The following is a 25,021-nucleotide window of genomic DNA, read 5'->3' on the forward strand; positions in this document are numbered from 1 at the left end:
CATTATTATTACTATTTTACCTTATTTCAATTATTAAACTGTTCTTATCTCAACCCATGAGTTTTCTCACTTTTACCCTTCCGATTCTCTCCCTCATCCCGCCGGGGGGGAGTGAGCGAGTGGCTGTGTGGCGCTCAGTTGCCGGCTAAGGTTAAACCATGACAGTCTCTTACAGGAACATCTGTGTTTCATAATGGTATTGTTAGGTGTAACAGTACCAGAGAGGTCCTAATCCTTTGTCCATGCTTGGATCCGTGCTCCTTCTGGATGTTGAAGGATGCCAATGATTTTGCTGTGGTCTAAAAACGCGTCTGATAGGAAGGTACTTCAAGAAGTGGTAAAGGTTTCCTTTGTGGTTAGCAGATAACTATCTGTTTCTGTGTTCAGTGATTTGGTCTGTTGGCTTCAGATGTTTGGTTCTGTGGTACAGTTGTTCAGGTTCTCTTTGACTTCAGTTGAGTCGTATTTGTGTCCTTGGCATGCATTTTGACACCCATCTCTTGGCTGAGCTCTACAGGACTTTGAAAGGCCAATTATTGTTGTTTGTTTGTTTGTTTTTTCTCCTGGCTGGAAAGCCTTTCCTGATTTGGAAGCTTGATGAAGTGTTGACAAAACTGAGGGGTTCATCTTTCAAGTTCTTGCTTTACCTGTTGTTAAATTAAGACTTCTTGTCCGTACGCAAGAGAAGTGTTTTGTTCTGTAGTGGCTTCCTTCAGTTCAGTCCACAGGGGCAAATTTGCTTTGCATCCTCATCTTAAGTAACTGCCCAAATCGATTTCACCTAACCCAGTTTTCCCTTGATTTTCTATAATCTACCTCTTAACCAGATTTCATATATTCAGAAGACTCTGCATGTTTGTTAGGGTAAGAATGAAACAGTTGGGTTTAGACTCCTGTAACCTTTGGGTGATCAGCAAAAGGGGAATGCCACAGTGCCTAATTGGATCAGGTTGTGTGTCAAAAATAATATAGTTTAGCTCTGGTGATGGTGGCTGAGTGATTTAGAGCTCATTTTACTAGAGTTAAAAACGTTAATGAAATCCCCTCTTAAAATTTTCTATAGCTGAGGTTCCTGTAACATTTTCCTCCAGTGCTGAATTTTCAGTGTGAAGTTTACAGTGTACCCGGAGAGGACAGTTCTGTAAAAGCTTAATTGGAGCTCCCTACCCCTTCTTCTTCTCGAAGGTCGTGGGGACGACTTGCCTCTGTCAGGGTCTGCTGGAAGGAGTTTGTTTTCGGTGTTAAGTTGTTCAGAGGGAGCTGTGACTCATCCGTGCTGCATCTGCAGTGCTTCTCCCTGCCCCTCCACCTGTCAGTTCCACTTTCAGAGCACACTGAGGTTTAGCACCATGAGATGGGTGGTTGAGCACTGCATGCTCCATGCTCTGACAGTCCGTGTTGCAGCACCGCGCTTTTGTAACACCCCAGCGAGCAGGGACGGCAGAAACTTCTCAGTTTCAATAACCCTTAAAAATGGTGTTTGAGAGGCACGAACTCTCATTTGCTGGCAGATAGCTGGCGTTTTTTAAAGTCTCGAAAGGAACTGCCAGTAACACTTCACAACTCCAGCTAGGTTGATGCTGTGCTAATACCAAAACCAGATAATCTTCACCCAGGTTGCTCTCAACTAATTGCATTGTGCCATATTTGTAACACATGACATCATAGCGTATCTTCACAGTTTGTAAGACTCTGTGAGATGCCTTTGCAGTATAATTAAATATGTCTTAACTCTCTTATTTCAGGCTAGAAATCTTCATACAGGAGAACTGGCTGCTGTAAAAATAATCAAGTTAGAGCCTGGTAAGTTTTACATTCTTTTCTGTATTTTTGAATTGCATTTTCATTTTTTCCATATGTTTATTTTCACACAGCTGTGAAGCTCCAGACAAAAGAAGTGTTTGGGTTTTTTTCTAGTTTCAGCGGTTAGATGGCAGGAAGCACTGCAGGATGTACCATTACTTTTGGCTATGTCCTGCTCACTATTTCCTTGTTTGTTCATATCTGCTTTATCGATTGTTGCATAAAAAGATGTTGCAGTTACAGTGTGTTGTTAGTACAAAGAGAAGATCAAGGACAGATGGTAAGTTGTGAGCTCTGAGACAGTAGGGAGCTGGTAGGCTGTGTGAGTTGAAAGGGGGAAGGGACCAGGCAATGACGCTAATGCCCACCAAAGGTGCACTGGGAAAAACGAAGCCCTGTGCTTTTTAATGTGTCGTCTTTTTTCTAACCTGTGCTGAGGGAGGAGGATGGCTCGTACTATCATTTCCCCATGCATTTTGTGCCACTCCTCCTAAAAGCAGGAGACGCAGGAGAAGCTCATTTGCTGCCCAAGAGATTTGCTGAGCTGAAGCCTAATCTGAGTCCTGCATAGAGACTTGAAATCAGAAGTTGTGTCCTGAGTGGCAATGAGGAGAGGAGCTTTTTATCTCCTCAGTCATAACTCAGTCCCACCTGAGGATCTTGTATTTGTTTGAAGAAGTAATCTCTCACTACTTGGTCGCTGGCATACCTTTCAAATCCCTCTTTAGCGTAGTCCTCCTCTGTGTCTCTTTGCCATGTTAGTGTCTCTGTGGTTGTGGTTTGCCTGAACTGCTGTGCTGTGTCTGTTCAGGGTCCTGGCTCTCTGGGACAGCGGCTGAGGGAGGCTCCTCCTGTTAATGTGTGCTTGCCCAGTGCTTGTGGACTGACGCCTGTAGCCTATGCAGCAATTAAGGGACAATTAAGAAAGTAGTAGGATTTATGGAGACACAATGAGATAGCTTCCATGACTGGAGTGCTGCAGGGAATAAATACAGACTCTTTAGGCAGGAAAAATGGAGGAAAATCTGGAAAGACACATGACGTAGGAGAGGCTGGCAGAACTGAGTGTTTTTTACTCTGGGGACAAAAAGGCTGAAGAGGGATCTAACCACTGTCCTCCACGGCGGACTGGCAGAGGAGCTGGAGCCAGACTCTTGTCAGGAGTGCCCAGCGAAGAGGTGAGAGCCAGCCGGCACAGTCTGCACCAAGGGAGAATCCAGCTGGATGTGGGGAAAATTCTTCACGAGGAGGGTGTTTGTGCTCTGGGGCAGGGCCCAGGGAGGTGGTGGGATCTCCATCCTTGAAGATTTTCTGAAGTTGACTGGGCAAGGCCTTGAGCAACATGACCTGACTCTGCGGTTAGCCCTGCTTGGAGCAGAAGGTTGGACCAGAGACCTCTGGAGGTTCCTGCCAACCTGTCTTCTGTGATTCAAGGTTTTGATGACCAGCACTGAAGTGTGTCCAGTCCCTGAACACCAGCATCTATTCATGACTGTTAAAAGTGTGTTAAAAGACTGTAATTTTGATGGGGAGCTCACAGTGTCAGTACATTGCTAGCAAGTGAGGTGGATGTGCTATTTTCCTCTTTCTTGCTTAGGAAAATACATTGGTCTCATTCGCTTGTCGTTGCTTCGTTCTGTTCAGTCACTTGGGTTGAGAGGCATCATGGGTTCTTAAACACAAAGGGTTTGCTAACGTCTGTAGGTCCTTGATAAGCAGAAAGGCTGCCCTCTCTTCTCCCAGTCTCTCCAAATGTGTGTCCCTGAGGAGCTGAGTCCTGACAGATGGCTCTGCCCATCCTGCTGTTGTATTTTGTAGGTCAGCTTTCCATTAAATCTGGGCTAGCAGAACTTTTCAAATTCTATGGTGCTTACCCAAGACATCTGACCAGCTCCTCTCCCGTTGAGGTCTCTATGACCAGTGGTATAGATAGTGATCGGAGAGTCAGTCTTAGAAACCAAATGTTATAAAATTTTTATTTTAGCCATATGAATAAAGATTCAGAGAAGACTGTTTTTAAATAGCAGTAAGTATGATCATTTTTCATAAAAGTTTAGTATTGTCCAGCTGACTTCTAGGCCAGCTAAATTTTTCCAACATGTCTGTTACCCTTGAATAATAATTTTCAAACCTTGACAGGAGGATCAATGCTTAATGCGTGTGCCTCACCCCGTATTTCTTGGTTGGGAAATCCTAGATCAAAACTTTGAGGGAAGAGTGATAATGTCTTTACAATTGGGGTTTTTTTGTCTTCCAAAAAATCCTTTATGTTTAAGATAACAATCTTGCATAGAATCTCTCCATGTTTGTTAAGATAACAATCTTGCATAGAATCTCTCAAATTATTTTTTTTTTTTTTTTTTTGCTATTTCAGCCATTTTGAAATGGTCAAGCAACTATGCATGAATTTGGGTTAACTCACTAAAGTAGTTTTTACCAAAATAAAAATGGGGTGCGGGGGAAAAGGGCTGGGAACGTTTCTAAAATGGAGTACTCTGATGGCTTCACCCCACCCCTTGTCTTCTTCCTCTCGAGCTAGGTTATCAGGGAGACTGAAGTGCTGGTTATAGAGTGGGAGGGAAATGCAGCGGGAGCCCCCATCTATCACGTGGTTAGAGAATATAGGGGAAGAGGAGTTCAGGTCCATCTTTGTCTTATTTACAATGAAACCTGGCAGTTGTGTCTCCCTCCTCACAGGATGTTGCTTTCCCTGCTGACCTGTAAGGCATTCCAAGGTGGTTTTAAGGATTTCTGCTGAAACTTTTCATATACTTTTTGCTTTTAGTATAAATTAAACGTGAATGGATTTAGACAGCACATGAGAGCGACTCTGTTGCCTGGTGTTCAGGGTGATGGCTAGTCTCTTTTGTAAAGTGATCATGGAAAAATTAATTTGGGGTTTCCCACGTCCAAGAAAAGTATGTTATCCTCTGGACTGCTTGAAGTAACTAGCAATAGGACAAGAGGAAATGGCCTCAAGTTGCGCCAGGGGAGGTTTAGATTGGATGTAAGGAAAAATTTCTTTACTGAAAGAGTGGTTAAACATTGGAACAGGCTGCCCAGGGCAGTGGTGGAGTCCCCATCCCTGGAGGTATTTAAAAGACGAGTAGATGCGGCACTTAGGGACATGGTTTAGTGGGCATGGTGGTGTTGGGTTGACGGTTGGACTCGATGATCTTAGAGGTCTTTTCCAACCTCAATGATTCTATGATTCTATGTAAGATTTCCCATGAGCCTAGCTGTTCATTTCCAAGTGATTTTTTTTTTTTTTAAACAGTTAAAAGTTCCTGAAATCTGAACATTTCTTTCAGTTGGAAAAATTTGAAAAATTCCAGTGAATAAACGAAAAAAAAGGCTCAGCTTGATTCTCCAGCTTTTCTTTTCCTACTTTCTTGAAGTTTCCACTGAAGTGCACCAGCACAGGTGAACAAGCAAAGAGCAGCCAGGCTGTGCTGGTGTTACCGCTCTCATCTTCTAGAGTCAGCAAGGTCTTCTGCAAATCCAGCTTCATGCACGCAACACAGTTCAGATGTCAGTGGCTGTGGCTCAGTCCCTATTACATAAATGTCTTGAATTTCTGAACCTGCCTGCTCACACCAGAATTAATGACTGTATGACCTAGAGAGTGGTGGTCAGTGGGTGAAACCTCAGGCATGGCCTTAACTCCCACCAGCATGACCTCTGCAAGCCATTTCGACTCCTTCAGCGGTCCTTTCAATCCTCAGCTGTTTGATCTCGTTAGGTGGTAACCTCTTTGGAGCAGAACTGCCTATTGCCCTGTGGTTATTTGATGCGGTGCACAGCGTGGGTTTTCCTCTCGTTTGGGGATCGCTTTTGCGAACTGAAAGGCAGTACACAGCAATGGGCAGGATAGTTCTCTTGGCCCTGCATGCTTCATCCCATCCCCATGCTACTGCATCCCTTGTACTGGGGTGTGTATTTAGGTGAAAGCAGATGAGGGGACTGAGCTGGCAGCGGGTTTGGAGGCAGAGGGTGCAGCGAACGGATGGCAGGTTCCAAGCAACAAGGAAAGTGGTTTTCTCTGCAAGATCTGTGAAACTCCTCGTTGTATTAAGTTGTGTTTACATAGGTGCAAAAAGCAACTGTACAAATTCATGTGAGAGAAAAATACATTAAAGACTATTAAATACAAAGATCCCATCTATGACTGAGAGGTTTTTCTGAGCCATAAATCTCTGGAGGTGGAGAGGGTGTTTGGGGGAAGCATCCCTGTGTGGTCTGTTTTTAAATACTTCCTTGGCATCCTCTGGAGACGGGATGCAGGACTGAAGGGCCCCGTACCTGACTCAGTGCAGGGTTAATTTTTAATTCTGGTTCGTTCTGCGATCCACTTCACTGTGCAGCCAAAGAGATGTTTTTGAAGGCTGAAGGTAGAAGCAGCGTGGGGAGGCTCAGGGGAGAAGCTAAAACCCCACTGCCTTTGGGTGACTGTGACTACTAACCTTTCCTTAGCAAACCGGGGCTGGTTTTATGTACGTGGATTGCAGCGATAAGACTAATTAGGCAATGTTAAATGCAGTGGAAACCACAGCAGGGATCCCTCAGCCCCTGCTCAGCAGCACGTGAAATGCTGTGGCCAGTGTTTGGGGCAGTGGTGCTGGGGAGAGTGAACCGCTGTTGGGGTTGTCTCCCAGCAGGTCTGCGATGGGGCAGAGCAATGCTTTAATGACAGAAAAAGGACAGTATTAACCTATTGCTAAAGTAATGAGAGGCTTCCTCGAGCATTCATGTCGCTGCACCTGATCCAAATGAAGTAGGTCCGTTTTTATTGTGGATTTGAAGAACTGCTTTGAAAACTGAGCTGAAGCAGAGGCTGAATCCTCTGCCATTAGAGCTGAGGGCAGAGCAGGAACTGTCGGAGGCCGAGCAGCCCCTACCTTTGCTTGGTTCTGCCTTAAAAACTACAGTGAAAAGTGCAAGACTCTGGCCCAAAGTCACCACTATTGAGAACCCTATTTTAATTAGACTGATGACCATGTCTTATATGTTTCATTATGTTGTTGGTGTGACTTGCCACAGGGAAGCGATTTCTTCTGGTTTGTTTGGGTTTTTTTTAATACCTCTTCTTTTAAACGTTGCCAGCCTGATCTCCATCCATCGTATGTACACCCACAGCCTCTTGGCAGAGATCTTGTTGGGGATTTGTTTTGTTTTTAAGGAAGGTTCACAGCATTTGTTTCCTTATTTATTTATTTTTAGTTCTCTGGGATATCTACTGCCTCTGCAGGGTGGCTGGACTGTGCAGCAGCTTACTGTCTTTGCAGGAAGGCATGGCTGTTCAAAATCTTCCAGATTAAAAAAAAAAAAAATCAGCTGCTCCCCGCTTCAATGTTCTGACTAATTTTAAGGGTTTTGAATAGCTTTGTAGGACTGTACTTGCAAAACACCATCAATTCCTGGACCAGGTCAGCGTCAGAAGCTGTTGCAGATAGCTGTGGCGGTCCCCTCCGAGCACCAGCACCAGCACAAGCTCCTGTCAGACCATAGGGCACAACTAGAAAAAGATTGGTAACGAACGTTGTAAGTCAGTCACCAGAGAAATAGGCTTGTGAGTTATATACAGCATCTTTTGGAGAGGAGGAGGAGGTGGCTCATAGATAGGAATTAATTAGCAGATGGAAAAATAAGAGCTCCAAACTCAACATTTGATTAATACATAGATGGGGGAATTGGGAGGAGAAGACAGAAGACTCTGAAGCAAAGAGTGCCCCAGAGGAGGTGAGGAACGCGTTGAATTAAAACTGCAAGAAACGGCACACAATAAGATGGCGGTATTTTGGGAGACCTAGCAAAACTGCTGAGATGGCGGGCGGGGATAAATTGTGGTTTGTTCATGTTACTCCCTCATCTACCGCAGGTAGCGAGTGAGTTGGTAGGCAAAGAGACTCCAACTTGCAGCCGAGACCCCAACATGAATACGTATTTTATTTCATCTGCTATTACCTTCCTTTGTCTGTTCCCCAGATAAAGGAAATAAACTCTCTACTTAGAAGGTTACTGTCATTAATTTATTTGAATTTTTGGGCAGTACACTAGATCTGCTACCACAGTTACTTTAGCTGTGCTGCTAAAATCAAAATAGACAGTGTTTTTCACTTTTTTTTTGGCATAGACTTTGGAGAGCATTAGGCAAAAGTATTATGGCATGCTAATGACATTTCCCAGCATTCACTGAGTACAAATGCTTCAAATAATTTGGGAGCCAATTCTATTTCAGAAACTAATCCAACTGTACTCAGCAGCGTAGAAGCCAAAACCATCTGAAACACTAAAGCCACTTCCTTCTATGGGTTTAGCAGATGAATCGAGAGGAGAGTCAATACAAAGAGGTAACTATTTGCCAGTGCAGTTTTCTGCCACAGAACTTTCACCCTGGGAAAATGTAATAAAATATTTAAAAATTTACTAATGTCTTGTAAATACTGCTGTAATGATAAATAGTGCCCTTGGAGACCTTTGACACTCTGAGGGCTGGCAGTAATCTGTCATGCTCTGTACCTTTTGCAAGGTTACAGAGGGATCTTATTGCTGGCTTTTGTTTGGGCCAATGTTTGTGTCTTCCGTGTGAGATCCCTGTAAAGGCCAGAAGTAGCCAGTTACCTATTTCAGGCTGGATCTTAAACTTGAGGTAGAACTGTTCAAGGGATTTTGTACAAGAGAAAATAGTCATCGAAAGGCGTGTCGTAGTGTGCTCAATACATTCAAAGCCAGGTCTGGTTTGTTATGTTTGTTTTGTATCTCATGGCTCAGATGCGGAGGTTCATATTCCACATAGGAGCACAACCATGGGGCTGAGTCAGGCTGCGATGGGGGTTTGTCCTCTCTGGACCACGACTGCAGCACAGCGGAGCTGCACTGTCAGTCCAGGGCATTTTGGGGACTGAAGAAGGGTACTGCGGCAATGCAGCCTTGTTCTTTGCATAGTAAATTCCCTAGAGATGCTTTGAACTATGGAGAAGAACAAGCCTGAGGCTTATTTAAACTAAGCCTGCAGGGGTTGAACCATTGTTGGCAGCCCCGGGGGTTGAAGAAATACAAAAATAACTTCTCAGTACCACTTACACCTTCACTGCCTTGTGTAGTGTTGCCTGGTCAGGCTTGGGATCGTGTCCTTTGTGCATGGCAGTTTAAATAGACACAGGTTTTATGCGCTGAACAGCGGCTGGTCAGACACTGCTGGAAGCCCTTGCTTCTGATTCCTGGTCTCCTTTGCTGGCTGCCACCTCCTGTGGCATCAGGCTGGCATCACCACAGCCTGGGGGACATCAACACCGTTTTGTTGGGAGAGTTGGATGTGCAGCTCGTTACACCGCCGCTGCATCTGTCTAGGAGTTATCCAGGGCTGAACGCCGGAGCTTCCAAGTGTGCTGGAGCTGTTAAAGCCTGGACATCGCCTCCTTGTGCCGTGCCATGTCCTGAATGGTACTGCCGCAGACTCGCACAGCTGCTCAGCCTGCCTGTGGAGCGTACACAAAGCAAAACAGAGACAGCGTGGTCTTCTAATGTAGAGTGCCCAGCATTTTAATGAAATTTAACTTCTTGAAATCTGGTCTGATTTTACTTTGCATACTTATAATGCGTTTATAATCTGCTATTCTTCTTTCAGAAATGTATGTATCCAGAGCAGGTGAGCTCATGCTTCCATGTAGTGTAAGCTTTCACTTACAACACAGTTTCTTGGATGAAGAAGGCCAGCAGAAGGGGTTGTGGTGGGGGAAGGAGGTATTATGACTAGGAAGGAAGCTGAAAGATCACACATTTTACTTGGAAGATAATGCAGAGTGTGACACTTGGGGTGAAGGCAGGTTGCAAAGGGGTGAATTAGGAGGACACGTCATTTGACAAAATGCATGAAGAAAAATAGCAATAGTGAGATGGCAGTGGTGAGAAGGGAGAGTAAAGATGGGATCACGAAAGGCTGAGATGTACAACAGTAAGTAGATAAGGCAAGGAGAGAGGAAAAGAGATGAAAGTGTTAAGGAACAGGAATATAGATTATCTGTTGACATGGCTGCTCATAAATAGGATCCAAGCAGGGCAGACGAGAACATACATGGGGAAATTGTTTCTGGTGTTAGACCAGTCACTCCAAACACTTGTGTGCTACTTACTGCAGAGCTCGTGCTGCTGTGGCAATGCATTGCCATCAGTAATACTTATATCAATCGAGAGATAATCAGTACCATTAGTGGTTAGCAGTTGGCAGCTAGATGCCTGGCAATAAAATTTGCTGGTGGAAACATCATTGTTTCCAAATAGCTGTTTCCTCCTTGGAATCAAGTTTCTGAACTTCAAGTTTGGGGAATTTAAATTCTGTCAGACTGCAGGTTTCCTTGAATCCTGAGAAAAGAGGTATGGATAAAACAGCTTGGATGCTTGAGTGCTGTTTAAATTTCCCCCCCCCCTTAAAGATGTGAAACTTTAAAAGGATCGTTCTCAGTTTTCAAAATGGTTGGTAAAGAGCAATGCAGGTCTGCAGGGTGGTGAAGAAAGCAGGAACTTTGTATGTGTCAGAGCTACGGGATGGGATGCTACAGTAACGTCTTGCATCCTCTCCACCTCCCCAAAAATATTTTGGGGCTGTTGTTCAGTTGTATCATGTGTCAAGCTATCTAAATGGGGATTGGAAACTGTCTCGGGAGTTAAACTTAATGAGGACAGAGGGAAAAGACTGGCAGCAAAACTCCAGTCTAAGCAAAAACCTGTGTTTTGGGAAATCAGCAGAGACTGAACCCTCATGGCATTCAGGAAAGTGGTTTGGAGTGAGTGATTGAGAACTGGGGAGCATGGGGATGTCTGGAAGTCAATGCAGAGGAGCTGATGACCTGTGGATATTGCTTGGCTGTGGAGTTTGTGTAATGGGGCGAATGGTTTCTGCAAAGTTGTGACTCCTGTGGGGCTTTCTCTCCTTGTTCGGGAACTCAGGTTGTTGAAATAAAAAACATTTGAGGAATGGTCCCAGCAGAGGCAATAGTTGCTTCTGCTAACTCAGGAGGCAGGCATCTCTTGGGCGAGTTGTGTGAATACAGTGAGAGCGTTTGGGCTCATCAGCAGTGGTGTGACCCTGCTCTTCGTCCTTCAGCGTCCCGTGGAGCAGTGTCCACCTGGTCCCGTTGCTAAACGGCATCTCACTTCTAAATAACAAATGTTAATTATAGTGTTAAAAATCCCAGGTCTGCAAAGAAAGTATCTACAGTAAAGCTCCCCAGAGAGGCTTGGCGGGTAGGCTTTGGAGTGCACGTCACACCTCCTGCCAGGCAGCCTGACATGTCCGTCTAGCGTGTTGGGGCCTGTGAGGACTGCATGTTGAGGGCACTAGCTTGGGGCAGGAGTGCTGGCAGGCTGGCTGGCACCTTCAAGATCTGGCTTCTTAATAAATGCTTCTGTCCCACCCTTTGGTGACACCGTGAATGTCTCCAAATGCCGTCAGTTCCCTCCTCCCAGTTGCATGCAAGCCCTGGATGCTGCCTGCCCGTCCCTCCCTCTGTTCCCGCAGAGCATCAGCCCTGTGATGCATCACTGAAGTAATGCAGAATAAACCAATCTAAAACAGTAACTATGAACTTCTCCCCTGAGGAGCCTTTTGGACAATAAAGTGATTCACAGCTGACTCAGGAGGAGTTGTGAGAAGTAGCCCTGGGTCTTTTTGCAGGATGGAACCACTCAAAGCAGTCAGTAGAGCACATGAAAATACAACCAGGAGTAAACTTGTTTAAAAACCATCAAGGTCAGGCATGCTCAGAAGACCTAATAGTGCTGTGTGATAGGCACTAGAGCCATCGGAGCCTTCCCACGATGCAGAGTGGGGTATGTGGATCCAGCATACACATGCTCTCCATCTAGGACAACTTGGCAGGACATCTATACATGCCAGTTCCACGTAGGTGAGAAGCAGTGTCTACAAGTAGAATAATTCACTAGTGTTAACAGGCCATCAGTTTTCTTGATGATCTCCCATTTAAGTACGGATTTATCATGAATTTACCAGGCCTTACCTTGCTTAGCTTCTGAAATCTGGTCCGATCGCATCACACGATGATACGGCTGCAAGTTTCAGCAGTCTCCTCCCTGCCAGCTGTGCTGGAGGACAGGCAGCTGGTTGTGCCAAGCAGAGCAGCCTCGACGCGGGCTGTGATCGGGGGAGAATATTCCATTGTAACGCTCTATTGTGTCCTCTGTGTCTCGCTGCAGAGGTAAAATTACATAATAGTAGCAAGCTGCAGTGACTCACCACGCTGCTCGTGTGATTTACAGCAGCTCCCTAAACGCCGTTTCTGCTCAGCATGCCACATAACCCATAATTGCAAACATGTGAGTAGACAAAAAGTACATTTTTCCAATTCCGTGTTATTTAGCATCAGGCAATCTCTGATGACTAAAACAGATGAAAATCTCTTTGTATGGATATATTGTCACCTTTGATCTAATTCTGTATATCTTGCTGCCTCCCTCTCGATGAAGTATTTTCTACAAATTCTTTGTCTTACTGTCTTCTTTCATGCTATCCAAGGATATTTAATTTTTGCCCTATTCCAGTGTCTCTTGCCAAGATTAATACTCCAGCTGCCTGGAAACTCTGAATTCCTTTGTTTTGAATTCATTCTTGTCGTCTTTGAACGACTATACAGCTTCTCTCCTATCTCTGCGTCTGATCTTTCACAACCATTTTCTACATATTTTAGCCAAACTTTTCTCGTGGATACTTCTCCTTTCTATCTGTCTGCTACTTTTCTGTCAGCTGGCTGTCTATATTCAGCCTGCAGCCCCCTTTCCTCTTCCAAATCCTTTTTTTTTTCCTTTTTCTGTAGGTAACCCCATTTTTTTGCATCAATTCTCTATTTATTAATTGCAAATCAAGAGATCATCTTTTCTGCCTTCCTCTGCTACAGGCAGGATCAGCCTAAGTCACTCCTGATGGGTGCTTGTTGAGTGTTTTCTTCATTTTTTTTTTCACTGGTGGGAAATGTCACAGCTTCCCATGCCTTCGAGTTCAGTGCTGCGATGTTACTCTGGTAGGAAAAGCTTTTCATCTGTACAGGGAACGTACAGAGTAAGGCAATTTAAGCCATTGCTAATTGTCCTATCATAAAACCAGAGAACGGATTATCCCTTCTCCCCCCTTCCCTGATACCTTTTATGTGCATATGAAGGTTGTTATCTTTTCTACTGTCAGTCTTTTTCTAGCCCAAATCACTGTATTTCCTTCAGTTTTTCCCCATTAGTCATGGTTCCTGGAACTGACATTCCTGTTGCTCCACACTAGGCAGCCCAATCGATGTGCTATCGACGGGCAATTCTGGCTGCTGCCTGTAAGTTTTTGCTGTTATGGGAAAGATTCTTGATCATGATTTTCACATGTGACAGTATCTACTGTTCTGAAATGCTGCTTCTGACATATCAAAGATGACTTGATTTGAAGGTGGCAGTTTAAGAAGAGAGCGTGGGTATTTGGCATTCTATACTCTGAACTCATGGACAGCTAGTAGCGTTAGAGAGAGACAGTACCTTCTTTGGTGTGGGGTTGGGAGGCTTTTGCCTTCAAACGGGCTTAGATTTGGCTTTCTTGAAAAACTTCTGTAGTTTTAAAATGCTCCAGTTAGTTATCTGTGAGCATTCAACAATTTCCCTTAGGAAGTTTGTCAGAGAGATGGGAGGAATGAATCCGTCTGACACAAACTCAGAAATCCTTTGTTCATAGTAATCGTTTATAGACAGGGTGCATGAATTCAAGCAAAGTTGTAGCTGAAAGGTAACCCATAGAGCAAGCACAGTGTGAAATCTGTGCTAAATTTATGGAAATTGTGTTGCCTTTTCTTTTTTTCATTATTTAAAAAAAATACTACTTATGTTTAAAAAAAAAAAAGACTCTTGACATTTGAGACTCTTCTACTAATGTTTTCCTGCCCCGGTGAAGTGTTTCTCCGTACAATTCAACTTCAAGAAGCCCGTGAGGATTTAGTGAAATCAGTCAGGGATGTATTCATACAAGTGTGTTCCCTTCTACCTTTGTATTTCATAGTTATTTTCTCAAGTAAAAGTCTGGTAATCATTGAGGCATAAAGGTTGTGATCATTTGGGAATTGTTATACCAAATTGGCACTTCTTTTGCTATATCTGCAAACACCTACTACGTACTGGTGTATGTATGGAGAGCTGGGATTTCCCAAGGGATTGTAAATGCCGTGGGGCTGTACATCAGTATGGGCTGCTGTGGGTCCTGCGGGCGCCAGTGACACCGTTGCTCAGGGAAGCTGCTTCAAAGCACAGCAAATAAAAACCTCTGTTGTTAAAGAGGTTATTAAAAATATTAGCTATGCTGTTTCTTGTTAAATAAACACGCAAAAAGTCCAAAGAGCGTTTACAGCAGTGCTTGAGACCTCTTGGACTTGTCAAAATCGTATAAATTAAGGGGAGCAGTACAAAGCAGTACAGTTTTCTGGGTTGCGCATCCCTGACTTTGATAGTAGGAGATAACTTTTACTAGTGAAACTTTAAACAAAAATAAACACACAGAGCAATTTTTTCCTTGAGAGAACATGGTAGCTACCATACTGTCTAGAGCAGCTTTTTATCTAAAACCTAAAGCCTTTATCTAAATTCTAGTCTTTCATGTCTTGCAAGCTGTTACAGAAGTTTTGTTCGTGCCCAAGGAAGAATAAAGGTAATAATGTGTATATATATGCATGATCACAAAGGAGGCATACGTCTAGGATGGCCTAACAGGCTGATTTTTTGCGATGTTGCTCTTCAGAGGGAGGCTGTCAGGCTGTGCTGATGTTTTTTGATATGTCACTGCTGTTCAGGCTGATCCTCCGAAGCCAGCTGATACGTGCCTCCGTAGGAGCCCCAGCGCTGGGCTGGGTGTAAGCCTGCCCTGAGCTTCAGGGAGGCAGAGCTGCGGTGTTTGAGCTCTAGATTCTGGGGAGAACATCCTCTGTTTGGAAGTTCTCTCAATGGGATTTAATAAAAGTATACCAGTGTTTTTGCTAGCTCTCAGATATTTTAGTTTGCTTCATTGCATCTATGAAGATGCAGGAACATGCTAGGTTATTGCTCTGGCCATAATATATTTTTCAGTAGAATTTTTTTTTGCAAAGGATATTTAGGATGTGCAAACGTGCTTATGTAGCTGTCCTCATCCAAAAATGCACTCATAACGAGGCAGTCCGTGCTGAGGACTCTGTGCTTCTCTTCTGAGTCAGCGGTGGCTGAGTGGGCGTGCAGGCCATATGCTCTATCAGAGTCGTTTTGAAATGAAATACTTTTAATAAAGAGCCTGTGGTATGTGATCTTTTCTGGTTTCGGGCAGGGGACTCTGGAATTAGTTTGCAGCGATTTTTTCCCTTCTGTCGCTGGGACCCTTGTGCTGCGAGCACCGTGTCCCCGTAAAGTCAGATCGGCTCCAGCTGGGGCTATCTGACGGCTATAGAGGGGCTGCTCCAGAGTTCTCTCACGTGCTCCCATCCTACCGTGGGATCCCTCTGCTTCCTTTTCAAAGCGCTCTCGGTGCGTGCTGAGCTGTCTTAACTGATGGATCGTGTTCAGGCCACCAGGCCAGCCCTTCTCTGTTGGTCTTCAAGAAATATTGGTGTCTCACGTGAAGCATGTAATAAAGAATGGAAGCTGAAAGGGTGGTGTATGTAGATAACTCTTGCTGAACGGGCTGGTGTGCTGGAAAGCCCTTGTGAAGGGCTTAGCGATTATCCAGGTCCATGGCTTGTTTTTATGACTTATGTGCATACCTTCAGATCTCTTTGAATGTGCAGTTGTGTGTGATGTAACTGTGGCTGCTTCCTGTTTTTCAGGAGACGACTTTTCATTGATACAGCAAGAAATATATATGGTTAAAGAATGCAAACATTGCAACATAGTCGCCTATTTTGGGAGCTATCTCAGGTAAACCCCACTTTTTATACCTGCATTTCTGCTGGTTCTTTCCTAAGACGATGCTCAGTCTGGTTTAGTACTTATATCCTCTCTCGGTGTTCTTCTCTAGGTTGAATTCCCTTTGGTTCCCAGTTGCCTTTAAAAAAAAAAAAGAAAAGTGACTAATACTTTGTTTTCTCTGCTGGCCAAAAGGCTGGAATATTTTAACACTAGGAACAGAAGGAAACTTCTCCCCTAGAGACTCTTGCAACATATCCAATCCTACTCACTTGCGGGGGGGATTTTAAATGTTTATCACTTCTAATATAAAACTAGCTCGTTATTTATCTAGAGCAGAATTGCTTTTAGGTATTTTATTTCATGGTAGACTTGTGTGCTGTGGAAGTATAGTCAGTGAGTTGTAAGAGCAAAACACTAAATCTGAGCCGCTGGTAGTAACATTTTTTTTATAATTCTGGGGTAACAGATGCGACGTACTGAGGGGCAGAAACAAGGTGATGCCAGCTGGCTGCACATGGTAAATGTTATACAGAAAGCTGGGGAATATTTTCCATTTCTGTGGAACTCTGCCATTTATCAGTTGGCTCTGTGGGAATATATATCACCACTTTGCCTGTTTGGTCTTTTTCTATGAGGCTTCATCTTTAGATTTCTTGGAGGGCTGCGTTTTTTAAGTAATCTGTACAGCCCAAATGGACTTCAACTGGGACGAATGGCTAATTTTCTAAATCCCCAGTACCCTTTTGGAGGCCATGAAGAGTTGTCTAGCTATAAATTAGGTAATTTCAATTTAACACACTAAACTTGCAGTTTCAATCTTATCTAATGTAATCTTGCTGATAGCAGGTAAAGCTCAGCTGTTTCTTCTGCATGTTCTTTATTGCAGTTAGGAGGTCAGGGTTAAAGCAACACCTTTTAGGTCTGATAATGTTTAAACACTTCTCAGTGACTTTGGCATAAAATTTTCATTTTGGTAGGTAAGAATTTATATTGAGATTATGTAAAACGTGTAACTGCTCGTCATGTATCAGAATGTGTATTTTTAACAAAGAGTGATCAAGACCAATGGGAAATACTTTAAATAATCATTATTAACTCTGTTCTGTATACAGATCAATCAGCTTCTGATGCCTGTTTTAACTTTCTTTTGATAGCCGTGAGAAGCTGTGGATATGCATGGAATACTGCGGTGGGGGATCCCTCCAAGATATTTACCATGGTACTTTGAAACTTATTTTAACATTTGTACCTTTTGGAAGCTTTCTGCAAAGAAGAAAAATAAATAATAAGCAAATTAACGGGGAGCGGTTGGTACTGGCCGGGCACTGCACATGTTTTTTCTTAGAGCATGAACAGTGGTTTTTAGCTACAGTCAACAGATTTCATTGAGAGCACTTCTCAAATACGGTGACCGTCATTTTGGGCTAATACCCTGTCATTCTAGGGCAGAATATGCTTTATTTTTTAATCATCACACTGTTTATTTTTCTCCACGATGCTTAGGGGACTCGCCCAAAGAGCTTGAGTTATTCCAGTGGAGAGCTCTTCAGTAGCTGCAGTTGTGTTCACTGGGAGCTCGCCTGTGTCTTGGCTTCTCTCAGCCCGTGTCTCTGAATGCCATATGCAGAAGCAGGTTATCTGCTTTCTGAAGGGGTGGAAAAAAGACCTCTAAAAAGGTTCACAACCAGAAATCACGCTAATTGGATACGGAGACTGTACATGGTGTGAGGAAGCAGTTTCTGCTGGGAGATCCCTGCATTTGATCTTTAAAGGGTAGAAATAACTTGTTCTTGCTCCCGTGCAGTACTGTACCACTCTTTTATTATTATTTTCCCCTCTGAGGTTTCATCCAGAGTTGTTGATTCTGCAGAAGTATTTATTGGAGTTGTTGGAAAAGCAGTCTGGGGTCTTGCTCTGCCTTTAAATGATAACATGGAGTTTTGGAATGCCAGAGCTCATTCTGCTTTATTTTTCAGCCAGTTAGTACAAACAGCTTTAAAACAATTCAAAGTCTCATAGGCTCCTAGTATAGAACATTGCCATTTCTAATATTAAAAAATTAGCAGAAGTCACTTTTATTGTTTTTTACCTTCCTCAGAGTACAGGATATTACATTACTATGAAGTCACTTGTAAAATGATAATTAGATTTCTGTCAAAACGGGTTTTCTTCTTGCTGTGGGTATTGTCTTCTGTTATTGTGCTGGGTTTTTCACGGAGAGCCCACTGTAAAACAAGTAAACAAACCCCTCTTTTCAGCTCAATGTAAAATACAGTTCATGTAAAATCGGTCTTTAACTTTTTCATGGAGATACCACTTTTTGGCTGCTTCACAGTGTTATTTATGTGTTGTATATTGTAGACTTACACACTTTTTGATCTTTGTTTTCAGTAACAGGACCTCTGTCAGAGTTACAAATTGCATATGTATGCAGAGAAACTTTACAGGTACTGTACTTCTGCAGGTATACGATAAAGTGTTTGCTCCATGTATAGAAAGTAGATACAGGAGATGATTTCAGAAAGTGCTGCGGTACCATCACTTACATTTGTAAGCATTGGGAATCTAGCTGAAACCAATTAACCAGGGTTAACCTGTTAGTTTCCATATTGTAAATAAAATCTAGCAAGAAATTCCAGTAATGTAGTGCAAATACCTGCTTAAAATCATTGTCAGAGCAGTGCTGCTTCTGTGCTGTAATTTGCAAAGGAGTTTACACAAGAGTAGACGTCTCTCTGGATCCCACTGCAGGAGCAAAATACTGAACCTCAGTCCTGCTCCTGTTTCTTCCGTGAGCCTGTTGGTTTCAGGGAAACTGTGGAAGACAGATCTGCGCAGGTTGTGACCACAGTGTTGTCTGGGCTATTTTCATCCATTGTTCTAATACAGTGATTCAGTGCAGCAGTTGTTTAGGACAAATTTTTGAATCTTGTTGCAGAAAACAGCTAATACCCAGTTAAGCAAGGGTAAGTAGCTGAGTAATGGAGAGAGAGAGAGGAAAAAAAAAAAGGCACATTTTAAACTGCCTGCTTGATCTGTGGCAGTAAATTCTAATAATTTGTAGAGGGAAAATACTGCAACCAGATGACTAAAATTCTCTTTCATTTTGTGATTGCTAATAACTGTGGAAGTACAAGATAAGATGATGCAGGCAGCTTGTTTCTTAAAGGAACTTTTCTTTCCCTGCTCTGTGTATCCATGAATAATTATGTGAGAGAATCAGAGGGATGCACGCCTTTCCCTGAAGCGGTGGCTGAACTGGTCACTGCCAGAGGCGGGGGTGTAGACCCGTGAACTAATCTGCTTGGCAGCTCTGTTCCTGATCTCTTCTTACAGCAGGGACTCGTATTGCTGGAAGGACAGCTTAAAGGCTAAACACCTGCTTGTTGAAACCTTCAGGACTTCAAAAATGTAGTTAATTTTATTAAAGGGAAAAGGTGATACATCTTGAGGTTTGTTTTGAAAATACACGTATATCTATGTAAAATGTTACGCCATGACTGGTTTAAACGAGTCTTCACGTGTATTGGCTGGAGCTGGGAGAGATGAGGACCAGAATCCAGTGTACCTCTTACCTGCAAATCTCAAATTTCTCCACTTTCAAATAAAATACATTGAGTAATTTAAATTTGTTAAATGGGACTGGCTTTGTAGTATGTTAACAAATGGCAAAATGATGCGTTGTGTCTCTCTTATTTCCAGGGTCTTGCTTATTTGCATATGAAGGGCAAAATGCATAGAGATATAAAGGTAACTTGGAACTTTGAAAAACTTATCTTAAACTTTCTAGTGCAGAAAAATATTCCTGATAAAGATTTTTACCTTTCTATTTATTATGTTTTAGGGTGCAAATATTCTACTAACAGACCATGGAGATGTCAAATTAGGTAAGTTGCCTGAATTTAATAATAAGACAGAAAGCAAATGGGAACGTTTTAATTTGCTCAGTCAAAAGCTACAGTACCAGCTGGGATACTTTGATTTAGCAAGTTGCCTTTTACTTTTATCATTCCATTGAGACAAAAAATAGCCAGAATGTAGAGACCATGCCTCCCAAGAAGAATATTCAGCTTTTGTAAGGCTTTGTTTTGTGTTGAACAGCACATGCACAGCAAAGATTAAGCTTGCTACGAATGATGAAGCATAATACAGCAGATCTCCTGTACTGTTGCAGTCAATTTTATTAGATACTGTTCTCAGTGGCTTTTGGTGTTGCACTGTAGGATGTTTGCATTCTTATTTGGGGCAATAGTTGACGATAGAAAGTGCGTATCCATGGGCTTGTGTATGTTATGAGATGAGAAGTTTTTCATTCTATCAAGAAGTTGCAGATAATTTCTTTTTTGAACCACCAAGCCTTGAAGCCTCCCAGGTTTCCCCGGCATTTGCCAGGTTGGGGTTACATGGACATCAACATGTTTGTTGCTAGCTAGAATGGCAGTTCTCCCTCAGACCCTCCAAGGATCCACTGTGTGAGACAGCATCTCCTGAGCCTGGCAGCCTGTGGAAAAGTGGGGTCTGATCCTGGCTGTGCCTCTAGCCCAGTGTATGATGTTGGGCATTTCCGCACAGGTGGAGAAGAGGAAACTCTCCTCCTTTGCAAGCGCTCTGGAGGTCTGCAGATGAAAACTCAGCAGAGAGCTGTATTACTGGCTTCCTCCAGTGACGCTTTGCATTTAGCGCAGCACAAACAGACTGAATCTCTTGTTATCTGAGCGCGCTGCCTTCAAAACCCCTATCTGCTTGTCCGACGCCTCACTTCACAGAAGCCTACATGTAGTTAGGGCTCTGCAGGAAGAAGGGAGCAGACATCCTGGGAGAAGGAATGGGATGCTCATCATTACTGTGTCCAGTGTTGGAATCAGGGCGGTTGTGCATTAGCTGCAGTGCTGGTCTTCAGAAAAGCTGTGTGGTTCAACACATTTACTCCCCTGTGGTGAACCAGGAGTGCTGTGCTAGGAAAGTATGGCTTTTTAAAGAAAGGGGGGGGGGGGGGGGGGGGGGAAAACGTGAAAACCTTGAAATGATAGGAGATTCCTCTAACTGCATTAAACTTGGGTTATGCACCGATACCTTCCTTTTGCCTGCTAAGCTAGTTAGATTTGCCCACAATTATCCTCCAGCTATCATACAAATGTAGTTAAAAAAAAAAAAGGATTTAAATGATTTTTGGCTCTGCAAGACCACCTGATTATCTGCAGCTCTGAGAGCAAGGGATCATTGTCCCCTAGACAGGGTCTCCAGGAATGAGAACAGATGGCCCCCCGCAGTTCCTCCATAAGTAACAGAAATAGTACCGTTTCCAAAGCGTGATGCTATTTTTCCGCTTGAATATTAAATTGAATATCCACTAAATTTTGTGAGGTTGCTTGGTTGCTGTATTGTGAGATGGAAAAATAGCTAGGAGAGGAACAGGATCATGAATGAGCTGTATGTAGAAACTAAACTTTTCAATTTGAAGTCATGTCAGTGAAGACATTCGCTGATCTCATTATTAATCTTTAGCTGTTGAAGCTTAATGAATTTTTAATTTGTATGAGAAACGTGATTGTTCTTTCATAATATGATACTTCCTAGGGTACAATTGGGGTCTTAAAATGAGATTTCTAAGTCTATGATAATTTTATTTTCCAGCTGACTTCGGTGTAGCAGCAAAAATAACAGCCACCATTGCGAAGAGGAAATCATTTATTGGTACCCCTTACTGGTAATAAGCTACTTTGATTGCTATGATTGTATGCGAAGCTAAGTCTGTATTTATGCCAAGAATTCTAAAATACACACACTGAAGTATACACACATATTTTTAAATATATATATAGCAATTGCATAAATTCCCTTTCTTCCGAGTAAAACGCCCAAAGGGTAGAAGTCTAAACTAAACTAAAGAAGTCTAAACTAAAAGGGTGATTGTAGCTGATCTGTGGCTGTAACACAAGCTACCTGATAATTGAGGCAGGATTGCTGTTTCTCACAAGTTTATTAATGCAGAACATTCTCCCCTTTTTCTGGATACCTAATGGTCATTCAGTTTCTCAGTAGCTTCTTCCACTTCAGTGAATAAACTAAACAATGTCTTTTCGATTTCTGTGCAGAAAGAATTGTGAAGAAAAACAGATTTTAAACTATCTTTTAATCATCTCTACTGATTAATGTCCGTACAAGACAGCATTTAATGTGCAAATATATCATTGTAAATCTTGAGCTGGATTCTATGTGCAAATTTAACTGCTGTTGGTTTCTGGCATTGCTGTGGTGCAGTTGAGATGCCTAGGGCGGTATTCTTGGTATAGACTGAACGCGTACGTACAGCTTAATCCAGACAATGGCTTTTAATTGTTCGCTGCCCTCTTTATCCTGTTGGAGAAGGAGGACTGAGGGCAGGAGGATTATCTGGTCATTAAAGCATTTCACCAGGAATCATGAGACTGATTCTATTCCTAGCGCTGCTGTCCAGCCCATGACCTCGGGCAAAGCATGTCACCTCTGTGTGCTTCTCCGCTCCCCTAATGCTGGGTGAGGGGAGGGGGACGTCAGGCTTTTCCCTGACTTGCGCTCTTTGAGGGGGTTTCTGCTGTAGGGTTACGTGACGTGCTTTGTGCCTCCCGCATGCGGGCACTGTTCAGAAGTGGCTGGTGCTCTCATTGAACGATGCCTTTGCTTTTAAAGGATGGCCCCAGAAGTTGCAGCGGTGGAAAAGAACGGTGGATATAACCAGCTCTGCGATATCTGGGCGGTTGGCATAACGGCGATTGAACTTGCAGAGCTTCAGCCGCCCATGTTTGATCTTCACCCGATGAGGTCTGCTGGCTGGGGAGCTTGCTTGTCTCCAGGATTCCCTTCAGTCCCAGTAGATATAGTTTAACCTTCTCCATAGCCCAGACCTAGAAACTCACACTAGAAATCCTTCATCAAACATCTGCTTTCTGCGTGAGCTGTGTCTGGTTTTAAGACATCAGTCTGAAGCTACAGACTTAAATTTAGAATTTAAATTATCATTGAAATTTTTAATTTAAAAAAAAAAAACCAACAACTTTGTATTGTCAGCAACAACTGTGATTAAGAACAGGCGTAGTAAATCACTAGAGAAGCTGTAGCCTTATGTTTAACAGGATTATGCATGGCAATAAAACGATCTTATTTAAAGATAAGAAAATCAACAGCTTTACTGTGTCTGTCCTCTAACACAGTATAGACTATAATTCAGTTTCACCAGTATGATTGTTATCCTGAAGTATTAATTTGAAGTGTTTAGTAGCCTTATGTTTAACAGGATTATGCATGGCAATAAAACGATCTTTTATTTAAATAAGAAAATCAACAGCTTTACTGTGTCTGTCCTCTAACACAGTATAGACTATAATTCAGTTTCACCAGTATGATTGTTATCCTGAAGTATTAATTTGAAGTGTTTAGATATTGGAATGAAATTAATTATATTTTACCATATAATAACATTAATCTTCCTTTACCTTTAGGGCTTTGTTTTTAATGTCAAAAAGTAATTTATAAGAAAATCAACAGCTTTACTGTGTCTGTCCTCTAACACAGTATAGACTATAATTCAGTTTCACCAGTATGATTGTTATCCTGAAGTATTAATTTGAAGTGTTTAGATATTGGAATGAAATTAATTATATTTTACCATATAATAACATTAATCTTCCTTTACCTTTAGGGCTTTGTTTTTAATGTCAAAAAGTAATTTTCAACCGCCAAAGCTAAAGGAAAAAGCAAAATGGTAGGTTAAACCCTCTCCTTTGTTCAATATTTTGCACATAATGTGAAAATAGTACTTGTCATTATTGAAGAAGCGAGGCAGTGAAAAATAGCGTGTGCTAGTTTTAAACTTGGGAACTTGAGAAGTGATTTTGCTTACAGGAAGTTTCACTGAGAAACAACTAGTTGTTTTGTATAGGTGTGAAAGCAAACGAGAGAGGGTTGAGGTCTGGAAACAGGCGTTTTCTGACATGGCAGAAAACCATCAGTAAGGCACAGGACAGTCCTACCTATGTAAATTTATCCCTGCCCATGATCCAGAGGGAAATGCAATCTCCCTTCTTGGATCCTCCTTGTATGTTCTAGGAAGAAAAATTATTTTTATCCTTTCCCCTTAATTCCTATTACAGGGTATTTGCCACTGTCAATGGGACAGGTAATCGTTTAATCCTCTCATGATTTCTTTAACCTGTGATACCCTCCTAGTGCCTGCGGGATTTTGTACCACACTTACTAACATTTTATTTATGAGACTCAAAACAATCCTGGTATGCAGGATTTTTTGCTCATGATGCTGCTGTACAATCTTTTTACCTTGAGGTGTTTGGGTGGGCAGATGTGCGCTAGAGGAAGGGAGAAAACACTTCTAAGTGCATGTTTTCTGTATTGAAACTGCTCGGTGTAACCCCAGCCGATGCACTTTACATCTCCAGTGCCGCCTTCTCAGATGCTAAGACTAGGAGAGGAAATGTGTTTTGTAAGGTGATTTGAAAGCAAGCAGACTTGGGCTAATATTGTCCCCAGAGAGGCATGCTAACACAAATGCAATTGCAAGAAAAATGCTTGAAAAATTGTAGGTCCAGTCATAACATCAAGTCATAATTCGGATCTAAAAAGACGTGGTATGACACAGTCACCTAAGTTGCTCTGAAAAAAGCAACAAAGCATTTTGAAGAGTAAGTTGAGTCTCTGTCTAGAACTTTGTATTTTATTTTCCTATCTGTAGCCAAGAACAGTGAAATTTGTAGGTTTGCCTAGATTTTGAGGGTTTACTGGGTACATAAGTCACAATTTTTATTTCTGATACCTAATTCTGTAACAATTGAAACTGGAAAAAGTTGAAATAGCACCATACGTGTTTGGTTTATTTTCTGTACCAAAATGTTTTCCACGCAAGTTCCATGAATCGAATGTTTTTTTTCTTTTGTTAACTTGGAAATGTATTATTCAATTATTTGAACCTGAGATGAGGTACCTGGACGACATTCTAATTTAGCACACCCTTTTGTAGTCTGTTTAGTAACTGTGTTTAAAATTAAAAAAATCTTCTTGAGAAGTTAAATATAAAACCTCATTTTTCTTTCAGGTCATCAACATTCCATAATTTTGTCAAAATAGCACTTACAAAAAATCCAAAGAAGAGGCCGACAGCAGACAGACTCCTTTCTGTAAGTGATTTGGAACACTTAGTGACATCAATAAGAGATCTCTTGCTTCAAAGTGAGCAACAGACCAATAGGAAACCAAACTGGAACAATTTTCTTTCTCTCATCTTACAACACGGGTGGTGAAATCTGAAGGAAAGAGGCAT

The 25,021-nt window shown here is 42.4% G+C and overlaps 1 protein-coding gene across 1 annotated transcript in view; it reads left to right on the forward strand.

Moving 5' to 3' along the window:
* Window positions 1-25,021, forward strand: part of MAP4K5 (mitogen-activated protein kinase kinase kinase kinase 5) — a 70,787-nt gene that overhangs the window by 20,852 nt on the left and 24,914 nt on the right. Inside the window, exons 2-11 of the mRNA XM_009289858.2 lie at window positions 1,746-1,803; window positions 15,630-15,720; window positions 16,866-16,930; window positions 18,103-18,158; window positions 19,414-19,461; window positions 19,556-19,598; window positions 21,346-21,418; window positions 22,381-22,512; window positions 23,390-23,452; window positions 24,797-24,878. Coding sequence (XP_009288133.1) covers window positions 1,746-1,803; window positions 15,630-15,720; window positions 16,866-16,930; window positions 18,103-18,158; window positions 19,414-19,461; window positions 19,556-19,598; window positions 21,346-21,418; window positions 22,381-22,512; window positions 23,390-23,452; window positions 24,797-24,878 — 711 coding nt within the window. The remainder of the gene's footprint in view (window positions 1-1,745; window positions 1,804-15,629; window positions 15,721-16,865; window positions 16,931-18,102; window positions 18,159-19,413; window positions 19,462-19,555; window positions 19,599-21,345; window positions 21,419-22,380; window positions 22,513-23,389; window positions 23,453-24,796; window positions 24,879-25,021) is intronic.

This window comes from Aptenodytes forsteri, unplaced genomic scaffold (assembly GCF_000699145.1).
Source record: "Aptenodytes forsteri isolate BGI_AS27 unplaced genomic scaffold, ASM69914v1 Scaffold76, whole genome shotgun sequence".
Lineage (NCBI taxonomy): Eukaryota > Metazoa > Chordata > Aves > Sphenisciformes > Spheniscidae > Aptenodytes > Aptenodytes forsteri.